The 12,510-nt window shown below is 26.1% G+C and overlaps 1 protein-coding gene across 4 annotated transcripts in view; it reads left to right on the top strand.

Annotated features, from left to right (window-relative positions):
• The window catches only part of LOC107455980 (cell adhesion molecule Dscam1), a 456,371-nt gene that overhangs the window by 404,542 nt on the left and 39,319 nt on the right, over positions 1-12,510 (top strand). For all 4 annotated transcript variants that reach the window (XR_015429973.1, XR_015429972.1, XM_087154010.1 and 1 more), the window contains exon 25: positions 12,290-12,455. Coding sequence is in view for 2 of the 4 variants with exons in the window: in XM_087154010.1 (XP_087010136.1) it covers positions 12,290-12,455 (166 nt within the window). In the remaining 2 variants the exon portion in view is untranslated. The remainder of the gene's footprint in view (positions 1-12,289; positions 12,456-12,510) is intronic.

Raw genomic sequence — 12,510 nt, 5'->3', positions numbered from 1 at the left:
AAATTTAATTAAATCGTTGGTAAAATAATTCTGCGAAGCACGTGATGACAGGTAATTAAAAAATTTATTTTAAGATTAAGACAATATACAAGACATGCTTAAAATGTTAATTACGCATTCGTATTAATAATTATAAAATATATATTGTAGAAATTGATGAATGTATTATTCCAAATCTATGCTTACGTTTGTGTATTATTTAAATTGTATCAATTATTGAAAGAACAAACTAAGAAAAAAAAATTTAAAAAGTTGACATTCATTTAGAAACATGCTTTTATAAAACTGTTGTGGAGTATGGGATCAAAAATATCGAAATCAGTTTGAATGCAGCATCATTAATTGAAAAATTTGTTAATAATTATAAACAGCTCTATACAGTTTCATCCAGTAATCAAATAAGGCGGTTTTTACTATTCATCAAGTTTCATTAAAATTGTTTTTTCCTCTCTTAAATATTAAATAGCTATTCCTAGAGTGTATGTTTTTCGACTTGAAATTTGAAATGAACTTAAATTTACATGACAAATGTACCTAGTATGTATGTTTTGTTCATTTCCTACGGAAACATGGGATTTTATTAAGAAAAAATATTAAAAATTTTTATCTACGAAATTAATATTAATTAAATTAACATTAACAAATATTTTTCTAATTATTTTAAATCGTGTGAGTTATTTGCTTTTTAAATCAGCACAATATAATAAACATAATATAATTTTCATAGTGTTTTTATATCATTATTCTTCTAAAGATGGAGTGATTAAACTCCTCTAGATGTTATAGATTTTATGTGATTTTCGTCTTCATCGTGTTTGCTTAAAATTTGAAAAAAATTTATTTTAGTGATATATTAGTTTTTACTTTAAAATAGACATTTTTAATGCTTTGAATAGATTTTTAAATAAATCTAATTGAATAAATTGATTTTAGTTCTGCAAGTGTTTTCCAGACAAAACATTACCGCAAATACCGTAAAGTCGCATTACGCATTGAGTGGTTATTAGAAAAATCTACCAAATTTGATGAAGACTCTTTTCACAACTAAAAAATGTTTCTGAAAAAAAATAATATGAAATTAAAAAAAAAACTGAATCTTTTAAAAAAAACTGAATCTGAAAACTGTTGTCTTTTCTAAGACATAAACAAAGTGGTACTTAAGAACTTCAATTTAAAATAAATTATTTATTGACCATTTCTAGTTTTGCCAACTGTAGCTGCCAATCATTTTTAAGACATGTCTTTTGATGCTGAAAACTTATTTTAAAAAAGAAAAAAAAAAGCTGAAAGATAAGGACATGGATATATGTAATACTTCAAAACTTTTTTAAAGCGAACTGCAAATAATTTTTTGTAACAGTTTTTCATGACACATGTCAGAACTTAGCGATATTTTACGTTTTTCTTTACGTCTTTTTATGTTTTAGAAAGGATATAATAAATAAAAATTGAAATTTTAACAGCAAAATGTATGTTCTAAAAATAAAAGAAAGCTAAAATATATCAAGGCTGTCACTTCACTAAACGATTTCCTTTGTAAATTAAATTAATGTATTTTAAAACTGCAGTAACTAATTGATGAAAGCAAATTTAAAAATATTAAAAGTGCTTATAATTTTTTTTCTGATTTAAGTGTTTTTTTTAATTATCTCAAATAAATTTCACTTATTGTATGAACCAGCAGTTATGTTCCATTTTTGTGCATAATTGCATACGTTTTTTCTTTTTTAATAATTGCAATAGTTAAACGTCGTTTTTTTATCAACTCCTTAAAATTTCCTGTTTTTGCAAAATATTTTTCAAATTTAGGGAAAAATTATTCTGAAAATTAAATAAATAATATATTTATAAATAAATAATATATATATATATATATATATATATATAACTAATTTTTTTTAACTGATAATGAATGTAAACCTGAAAGCTTATACAGTGGAGTTTCTTTATTATCATCACCAAGTTTCTCAACTGTTTACCGTATTCTACCACATTCTGCTAAGAAATGGTCTTTACATTTTACCCTATCCTGGTAGTTGTGACCATACAAATTTTCTAAGTGCGACAAAACAAATAAGCATTCGATTTTTACAAGCTGATTACCTAAAGTTTTATGTCTAACAAAAGTATCTATATCAAACATATTGAAATATTCTACTAGTTATTTATTATAAACTTTTATTACAAAAAGCTATGGAAGCCTTTTGTGTTAAAGTGAAATAAACTAAAAAATTGAATTTCTAATTATAATTTGTTAGTGAATTATATTTTTTAAAAATGTATGTTTTAGACATAGTTAATTGCTCCTTGAATATAATACAAATTAATTTGTATAACAAATAACATGCGAAACAATGGCGTTGATAACTTTAATTTAACCTCACAGAAGATTAATTGTGACATTAAGTCGGAGGTGTGTAAAACTTAAAACACCAACACTTTTAAGGTAATAGCAACAATCCACATTGAAAATTGGTATCATTAATGTAACATACTATTATATACTTGATTAAGGTTTAGTTATCTTTTGAATCATAAAAAATTCATTTTGACCAATTAAGATTATGAAACCAGTTCAGTAGCTTCACAGCCGGAACAGATTGGGAAACCACTTTTTGTTTGTTCTCTATCATTTATAAATTTCAGTAACGGCATTCAAACAATTAATTTGCGAATATATTTTATAATTTATAAGAAACTTATTAAAAAAACACTTTCGCTTTCAAATTGTTAATATCTTAAATTTAAATTCTGTTACAGGATTTGTCCAAAGTATTGGTTATTTAACGACGCACGTGTTACTTTACTACAGAGTAAAAATAATTCTGGAACGCTAATAGAAAACAAATTTAATCCATTGTACCTTTATTCCGATGACATTTACAAGCTGAAACGGATTTTTTTTTTATTTTTAAAAAAGTCACTTTTTTCTGGAATTAACTTTCTGAAAAATTCACAGCTATGCTCATTTCAGAGATAAATTTGTGATTTTGAATAGTAACTGAGCTTTCTTAGAGTAACATTTGTAAAGTGATTTTAGTTTTTTTCTGGAATGAACTTTTTGAAGAATTTATAACTGTGCTCATTTCAGAGATAAATCAGGGACTTTGAATGGAAACTGAGCATTCTTAGTGCAATTTAGCGTGAAAACTAGAGTTTGTGCTTCAGTGAGTTGGATGATGATGAGCAGAGCTGTGTTGAGGCCATCAGCTTGAGAGAGTTGCTTGTTGCGTTGGAAGTTAAGTCCCCGATCAGCCGATTGGGGGAATGAAAAATTTGTCCTCTCAGTAAATGTATATGCCCAGCTTCATGGAGCTACTTAGGTTGATAAGTTTACACTACAGAGTTTGGAAATTTCAAAAATTAAATTAATTCGTTATGCATTGTTTAATTATCATTGAATGGAAATTTAATGTATAGTTTAAGTAATTAAAATATGTACCATAAATATATTATGTACAGAGGTGTGTCTATATGAGGAAGAACACATTTATTTACTGAAATTTGGAAACCTACGACAAAGAAACTTTTTTTCCACCGATATCTTAAAGACAACCCAGAATTTTATTGAAAAGTTCTTTTTTAATCTTCTTTTTTTTTAAATTTATTGTTTATAGTGAAGTGTTATTTTAGTGTTAACAAGACAATGCGGTTTTCAGTTTAATAATAAGATTTTGATAATGTAAGAATCTTGTCAATTCATGTACGATATTTATTTATAACCCGCTCATTTTTGATATTTGTATCATAATCGTCAAATATCAAACTGAATCGAAAATAAGAACCCGAAACGAAAACCGAATATCAAGGTGGAGACAAACCACAATGTTATATTTTGTATTTTCATAACATTATGAACTTAAAATTTTTTTAAATATTTAATGTTAAGGAAAAACACGATTAAATCCAATGATGCTCCTAAGCATAAAATAAAAACTATGTTTAGCAAATATGAATCACTCGAAAGAATTGCAATCTTTAGGGTACAATCCAATTGGCTTTTAGAGTTTTAATTTTCAAGTTTTCAGCATTATTTATTTTTATTGTGTTACTTTAAAATAAAACCCACCCAATAATTTCAGCCACTTACAATATATTGATAGTTATCCTCATTCTTTCATTTTATTGTCTATTAAATAGAAACACAACTAAAATAAAACTGACTTATGTAAATGTGTTTAAATGTATACTTCATTTTTTTAAGTATAATTTAGTTTATTTAGGTACAGATAAATACTTCACTAATATATTCTATGGCAGATTAAACTACGCATCGAGTTCGAGAACGAAGTAGACATAAGTTTTATTAAATGATTTAATGCATTTTAAGAATTATGTATGAATATATAAAATAAATTCATGTCATTTGTCATAAAACTCATTAAATATTTAGAGAAATTCATTTTTATATACCGATTATTAATCTCAGAAATCATAACAAACGTTAATGAACGAATAAGGAAAAAAGTCTATCAAAGATTAATGAAACGGTAACGTTTAATACGGTTAACGACAAAATTGTGCGTGATTTCATTGTTCGCTAACTAGCTGATGATCAATCATTGCCAAAATATAATTTTTTTGTTCAATCAAAATATCTGATCAGCTTAATTAAGTATTCTGATTTTCAACATATCCCATTAATAGGGATCATTTTTTCTTCAAACAATCATTTCCTTGTAAAAGTATCAGGAAGTAGATCAATATTACCAATTTGTATTCCAGGTTGCATTTGATTGATTGTATGTTTTTCTGGCTGCTTAATACTGCTAGATTATATGAAAAAAAACTTTGCTCACTTGTTTCACAATTCATTTTTTTTTCCTAAATTACATTTTAGCTGAAGTCTGAAATGAATAACGTAATTGAAGTGCGAGTTATAGTTCCTTGTTTACGCATTACCACTTACCGCGGGAAACAAAATGCTTCCAGGCAGTGCACCAGTATTTGTCTTGTCAAAAATAGCTTTTTTTTATTTATTGTAACATTTAATTGCGTTATAAAAAAACACTTTTTTACTCTGAAATACGGATGTCATAAACTTCTTCAAAGGCTATTTTAAAAAAAGGAACAAAATTATAATTGAAATTTTGAATTTTTGGGGAAAAAACGAATTTTTAATATTTATGAGTCTTATTTTTGCATTTATACCAAAGTAAAATAATTAAATTTTGACAAATAGCGATACGTAAGTATTTTTTTAAAATCCTAAACCAATAATTTGCGAATTTCGAATTTTAAACAACAAAACTTTTTCTTGCAATAGACCTTTTATTTAAAAAGCAAAGATAATAAATTGTGCTTAATTAAAATAAATACATGCATTTTTCGTGATTATGAAAATAATGGGAATTATAAAAATTATGACTGTCTTTCGGGCTATTATGTTTTTGCGCTTAAATATTATTATTTGCATTATGAATACTTTTGTACAAGAAAGTCGACAATTCATTTATTACTTTTTTCAGTACATATTGTTTTTCATTTGCACATGAATTAACTGTGTTAAATAAAAGTTTTCTTCATTTAGCATTCAAATGCCTGAATGTTACAATATATATATATATTTTAAGTATATGCTAAACACAATAGTTTGAATGATTTTAGATTCAATAATTACAAAATTTTTTAAATTTACGAAATTTTACGCTACGAAATTTTTACAATAGTTACGAAATTTTTATTTGCATTTTCAAACATTTTAGTAAAAAGTAAAATAGAATAAAAGAGCAAAGTTTCATATATACTTTATTTTTATTAAAAAAACATATATCGTGGGATTAAAGCAATCAGATGAAAATCAATGAAGCAGATAAAAATATGCAGCAAAATGTATCCCTCCTTTATAGCTGCAAATGATGAAGAACAAACTTGATGTTTTATAAGAGTCCGGAGAAATGACTTCCTTCCTCAGCGAATCAGAATGATTAATCGGGAAATGTCTAGATAACGATAAAACTGATGAAAGATAAAAGAAAAATATTTACCAGTATTTGGAGCATATTAGTAACTAACCGAAAAAGTTTAAGGAGAATATTTTGTTTCAAAAATGCATTATTCCAAAAATTAATTACTCAGAAAAATTGATATATAAATAATATATTTCGAGTAAATATTAAAAGTTTAAACTTAAAATTACATATCTTAATTTAATAATCAGCAAAATTTCATAAAGTCTTCTTAATAAATTATAAAGCCAAATTGTATACACAATTAATAGCAAAAAATCACAAACTGTAATTTCGGTTAGATATGACAGTCCAACACATATATATCCAAACACAAAATATATCCTGTAATTCAACAAGGAAAAATTTTCTTGTTTATAGAAAACAAAGGCTATCATTCTACTATTATTTGTACTATATTTATGTCATTTGACTTCCGTATCAAACATTATACCATGTCTTTATTTAGATAAAACTATCTACTTTATACAGTGTCTAAAAAAAATAATTATTTTAGAATAGAAACCAAAATATGGATAGATTGATTTTATTCTTAAATCATAGTGGTTGCAGAGAGGTTTTATTTCTGAATTTATAGCCCCAAATAATTTTAATACTCTTTATAATTGCTTTTTTTGTTTAACAATATAACTTTCCCTAGCTACTGTAATGTTGTAGAAGTATCTAAAGAATTTTTTTTCATGTTATTACTGCTCTTGCAGTACGAAACCCTCAGTAAAAGGGAAGAATACTCATAGTTCATTAGTCTATTAAAGAGAATTATCAGTTTTATTCTATTTTATAACCTACTTTATAACTACTATTTGTTTTGTATCACTCATTTCACGTATTAACACGTTAACGTTTCAATTTTTCATTCTTATTCTCTTATGTCAGATACGATTTGGTTATTTTTTAATTCTTCAGTAGAAATAAATATTCTTTTTTGCTTGTTACTGAAAATAAATAAATACAACAAACTGTACAATTTTGAGAAATAAGAAACTGCTTTGCATTAATATTACTAAAAGTAATATTTTATACTTCTTTCCATACAAAATTATAATTGTTTTTACATGATTTATTTTTATTTTTACAGTAAATAATATTTCTATTCTACAGTATCACATAAAATGCAGTTTAAGGAATGTATTCACAGTACATTCTCAGTGCGGTTAACTAACAGTGCAGCAAATTTGCAAAAAGTGTAGAAGGCATAAAATGAATAGAACAGAAACAACTTTGCTGGATTTAAAAAAAAGAAAAATATATAATAAGCTGCAGGTAAAATAATCAGAAAAACAGAAGCATAAGCCAAACCAACTTAGAGTAACATCCTAATTACTTGTCCACATCAGCAAACATGCTACAAAAGGTTTTGGGAAATCTCAAAAAGGAGTAATCATAGAGGCTTTACAGCAATGCAGTTGCCCAACTTTCTGGAAAATTTGCGTCTGCAGAAATACAAGCGACGAAGATAGCAATCGAATCAACTTGGTATTTCAGTTGGTTAAGCTTTCAGTAGGCTTTAGTAGAAATAGTTCAGGACTGATATATCCAGTGAACAATTATGCCTAACAAGTCACTGAAAGGAAGCACCTTTAGTTCTCCCGTTTGATGCTGGCATATCAGACCCTGCCGAGCTGTACAATCCAGATTCACCAGGCATCCGTTACACTTCTTGCAAGTTTGTGATACTAGTAATGAAATTACTTGCACTGCTCTTAAGTGAACACTATAATGATGAAATGCTTGTTATGTGTGCCAGAATATGACATAGATTCTCAGTCTGTAAATGGCTGTGGACTACTAAAACGTTAATCCTTCCTGTATTAATAAATAAGTAAACAGTAATAAGTAAATCTTACAGTAATAAGTATACTTATTACAATCTTAAGTAATAAGTATACTTGTTACAATCTTAAGTAATAAGTATACAGTAATAAGTGGGATAAGTATTCTAAAGAAGATTATTAGAGATGCAGAACCAGTCATTCGCTTGTTACACGCATCAGATAAACACATAGGTTCCAAACCGGCAGAAGAGAAAATTGGGTTTCATTTTTAACTGGCAGGGGTGTTACTAATGCAACTGATAAACCAGCATTTTCCCCAAACTTATGTATCCTAAATTCTTATCAGTATACTGGCTACTAGTGTTGTTTTATATCATCGGATTCTTAACAATTTTCAGTAATAATTGATAACAATTAACGATTATTATAATTGATAACGATTAACTCTTTGACGAAGAAATCGTATTAAAAATACATTTTTATTGTTTTGCATTGATTTAGGTCAAAATTAGTGAAAAATATTTATATTTAGCCTTTTACTCAGCTATGGCTAGGAAATACAGCCTTAAACACCGGAGTCTTTTTCTGAGCTATAGGTAAAATCTTCCAAACAATATATTTCATTGTTTTAATTTACATTTACTTGCAATTATTCAGATCAATGGGAAACAGTTATTCATGATTAAAACTTAATTTACAAAGTCAATTATGAATTTTTTTTAATACGAATGCACAAAGAAAAAGATAAAAAGAATTAAAACAAAATTTCTTAAATTTTATAATTTAATACAAATATGATTGAAATAATCTAACATAGTTTTAGTAGCCATTAGACTGTCTTTTTAAATTAAAAAAAAAGACCAAAAAATATCTTTGTTTGTAATTAAAGTGTCAATATACAAAGAGACACCGGTGCTCCATCTGCGTCAAAGGAATTAATATTTTTAAAGTAGCTCGTAAGTGACTTTATCTTGCTTATGAATATGAATACACTGAATTAAGCAGTTTCAAAAATTGAAACGTTTGATGAATAAATAAAAACCAGTATGATAAAGACCATTATGATGATTACATAAAAACCAATGATGAAAATAAATGAACTTCAAGTAGAGTTTAGTTAAACAAAAACTAAGCAGGCTCCTGATTAAATATTCTAACTCTTATCTCTTCCAGTAACTTAAACAATTGATTATTTTTTAAAAAATTAAAATTAGCTCCTGCTTTTATTTATTCTTTTAACGTCTCATTTATACTTTATCGCTTAACACCATGATCAATAAATCCGAATGAAATATTCTTGTAATATACATTAATAACCATGATCTTTATTTAAAGAAACTTAATCATTCCACTTCATTACTCGGAAAAATAGTCATTCCTTGCTTATAGTATTCAGCTTACCAAACTTAGTTATTTTTATTTATTTTTAAGTTACATTAAAAACACTTTTTATTGAAAATGTTATTTTACTTTTATATATTCTCTTGTAAAAATTACCTTCACATGTTCAAGCGATTAAAATCTCAAAAGTTAACATGGTTCAATTAAGCACTCATTTTCAAGACCCGCCGGAAGTAAGTGATGAAAACAAAGTAGGTTTGGAAAAATAAAACACAAAAATGGAAAGAACAGTAAACTTAAGGAACGAGACAAAATAGGAAAATTCATGGTTATGCATTTCTGTACTAAATGAAGGATAAGTGAAAAATACTACCCTTACCGAGTAAGATTCGTTATAGAAAGAAGCAAAATTTTACAGCATAAAGAATTGCTGTGAAAATTAATTAACAAAAACTTTGTCTCCTGATTCAAATTTCAAACCACGAATCAAAAATCCCACAGAGAGTCAAAATTAATACTGTTTATTGCTTAGTTAAAGAGTACTAATAATTTGGTGATATTAATATAACGTAATTAAATAACGTATATTAAAATAACGTAATAATATTAATACTATTTATTTTAGAATATCTATAGTCCAAAACTTTTAATTCATAAAAATGCAGAATTTTTCCTAGTTTTAAGAATGAATCATAGTTTTCCTTATTAAGTAAGTGAGTACATTATCTATGTAATGTGCATACGTGCTTTCATTATAAACAATCATGTTTGCATAATTGAATATACGTTTTTGGATAAATGTTACATAAATGCTCCCAGATATCTTGTGACCATTAATTGCTTCTAAAGACAATATTTTAATGATTAGATTTAAGATAAAAATAATTGCAAAAATTATTGAGTCATAGGTTTAAGTTCATATGAAGTTTTTTTTAATTTCAAAAAAGAAATAAACAACATATAACAAAACAACATACACAACAAAAATTGGAATTAATTTTTCCCATAAACTAATTAAAAAAACGTTGCGTAGTTTCATATGTAGGGAATTTATATATAAGCGTTCATTATAAATTTTTTAGCAATTAAAATTAAATAATTCGTAGTTAAAATTAAATTCCTGCAATTAATTTTAATAATTCCGCAATTAAAATTTAAAAAAATGCTTTTGTAAAACTGCTTTCCGCATCAAGTATCTTAAATGCTACATTAGTATAAAGAATTATATTTTATAATAATTTACAAGAATTATTTAAATTATTTAACTTTGATCGAAAGCTCAAAATTGCAATTTATCACTTAAACTGAAATAATTTTGCACAAATCCACCTTTTGAAAATTATTCAAAAATAATCTTCTTTTCCTTACAAAATGTAATTTAATCTCTTTCTCGCATATTTACATAACGTTTTTGTTATCATTAAAAGTTTAATTAAAAATATGTTTAGTTAATTCATTTTAATCGAGATACTATTTACTAAGAGATAATAATGTAAATAATGTCACTTAAAAATTGTTATTAAGCCTCTCTCAAAATTCTAAGCAATCTTTTTTTAGAAAAATAATGTCAGTTGTTTAATAAACGTAAAGTTAGTTTACGTTTATTGAGTTTTTCTAATAACTATACACATATTTCATGTCTTAGCAATAATAACAGAACGCTCAGTTTAATTTTGTTTTTTAGAAAAATAATGATTTCATATACTTACAAAAACTACTTATTACCTATGAGTGCGTTAAGCATAATATTATTTAGATTTACGAGTTAGATTTCACATCATGCTGCTTAGTAAAAGTGCACATAAATTATTTAACTTTGTTCTAAAGCTAAAAGTTATAATTTATCTTTTAAAACGAAACAATTTGGTTCAGACAGTGCATATTTTTAAAATAATTCATTAATATTCTTGTTTGTACCTTTTCAAAACGTGATTAAATCTCCTTTTCGCATATTCATATGACGTCCCCGTGTTATCACAAAAGGTTTAATTAACAAAAATGTTTCTTTCATTTAACTTAATTAAGGTAATATTTAATAAGGGATAATGGAATAAGAGCCAGAAAAGGACGCAATGTCTGGGTTGAGGAATTTAATACCGTAATCATCCTCGTGATAAAACATGAATCATTTACTTACAGCCCGATGTTCTAAGAAGAATTAAGGACGTTAACAATTAGAACAACTTATTCCATAATTCAGAAAAGGTTACACTAAAGCTTCAATTTACGTAATGTGCAGCAATGTAGCTTCATTGGTCATTACATTATATGAAAGCTAGTAAAAGTTCGATAGGCGAAATTAGTATGTAAAATTGCATAAACCAAGTAATTGTAACGACTTTCGTCATTTCAGTTTATTTTATGATTTGCCTGCTTTATTTTTTGATTTTAAACACTTGAAATAGCTATAAAATAAAACGTAATACAGAAATGTTACTTTTAATATTTCTTTCGTACTAGTCTTAAAGAAAAATAAAAGTTATGAGTGAAATAGATTAAAGTTAATATAATAGATACTTATATAAATTTTTGTTGATTTTTTAAAAAATAAACAATGCATGCAGTTTTTTTTATATGAGGATGGAAAAATGTCCTTTTATCCCGATTAAAAAGTCAGTTAAATATTTATTTTTATCTTTTTCCTATTTTATGTTTCAAGCATAGTGGAACTTTGAAGTCATTTTCCCAATTATCACTTTTATGTTTTACTAAACTTTAAAACAACGTATCTCGCAACTTAAAAATGAAAAATGGCAAATATATATTTTAGTCAGTTTGAACTATGATAAATAATTAACTAATAATAAAACTAAAAATTTGTTTTATGAAATTCGCACGAATTTTTCAGATTATATTTATTATTATATTTCGTTTTGCTTCCAAAATTTGTAAAAGGAAAATAAAATCCGGTTTTTATTTCATCAATTTGGTTTAACATGCTAAAAAGCATGAATAGGGGTAAGTTCTTGACAAAACAAACTATGGGTATTTTCTTAAAAGAATAAATCAAAGCATTCTTATTTTTTAAATTTATTTTTTAAATTTATTTTTAAAATTTCTCATAAATATTTTTGTTGTTTACTTTACTTGTCAAAATATAACAATAAATTTAAAGCAATGCTTACATTTAAAAAAATTTGTTATTAACAGCTTAACATTTTAATGCAGACATTATAATTGGCAATGGCTTATTGTGTTTTGCAGGGTGTTGTGACAGCGAGAAACTTGTGTCTAGATGGATAGGTCGTCCGGCATCGGAGCCCTGCACTTTTCAGCTGTCTCAAGACACAAGAAGGAGGGTGCAGGAAGAAGGTCACTGGTACCCTTCCCGGTACAGGACGACCACTGCCTCCTACCCTCAAGAACAACGGTTAGTACATCTTAAGAGTTTGACTAAATTTCTTGAGCATTTTTACGTCATAAAG

This window comes from Parasteatoda tepidariorum, chromosome 10 (assembly GCF_982258835.1).
Source record: "Parasteatoda tepidariorum strain Cologne lab strain chromosome 10, Ptep-v5.0, whole genome shotgun sequence".
Classification (NCBI taxonomy): Eukaryota; Metazoa; Arthropoda; class Arachnida; order Araneae; family Theridiidae; genus Parasteatoda; species Parasteatoda tepidariorum.
The sequence above is the reverse complement of the archived record's forward strand: the minus strand, read 5'-3'. Positions and strand labels throughout refer to the sequence as shown.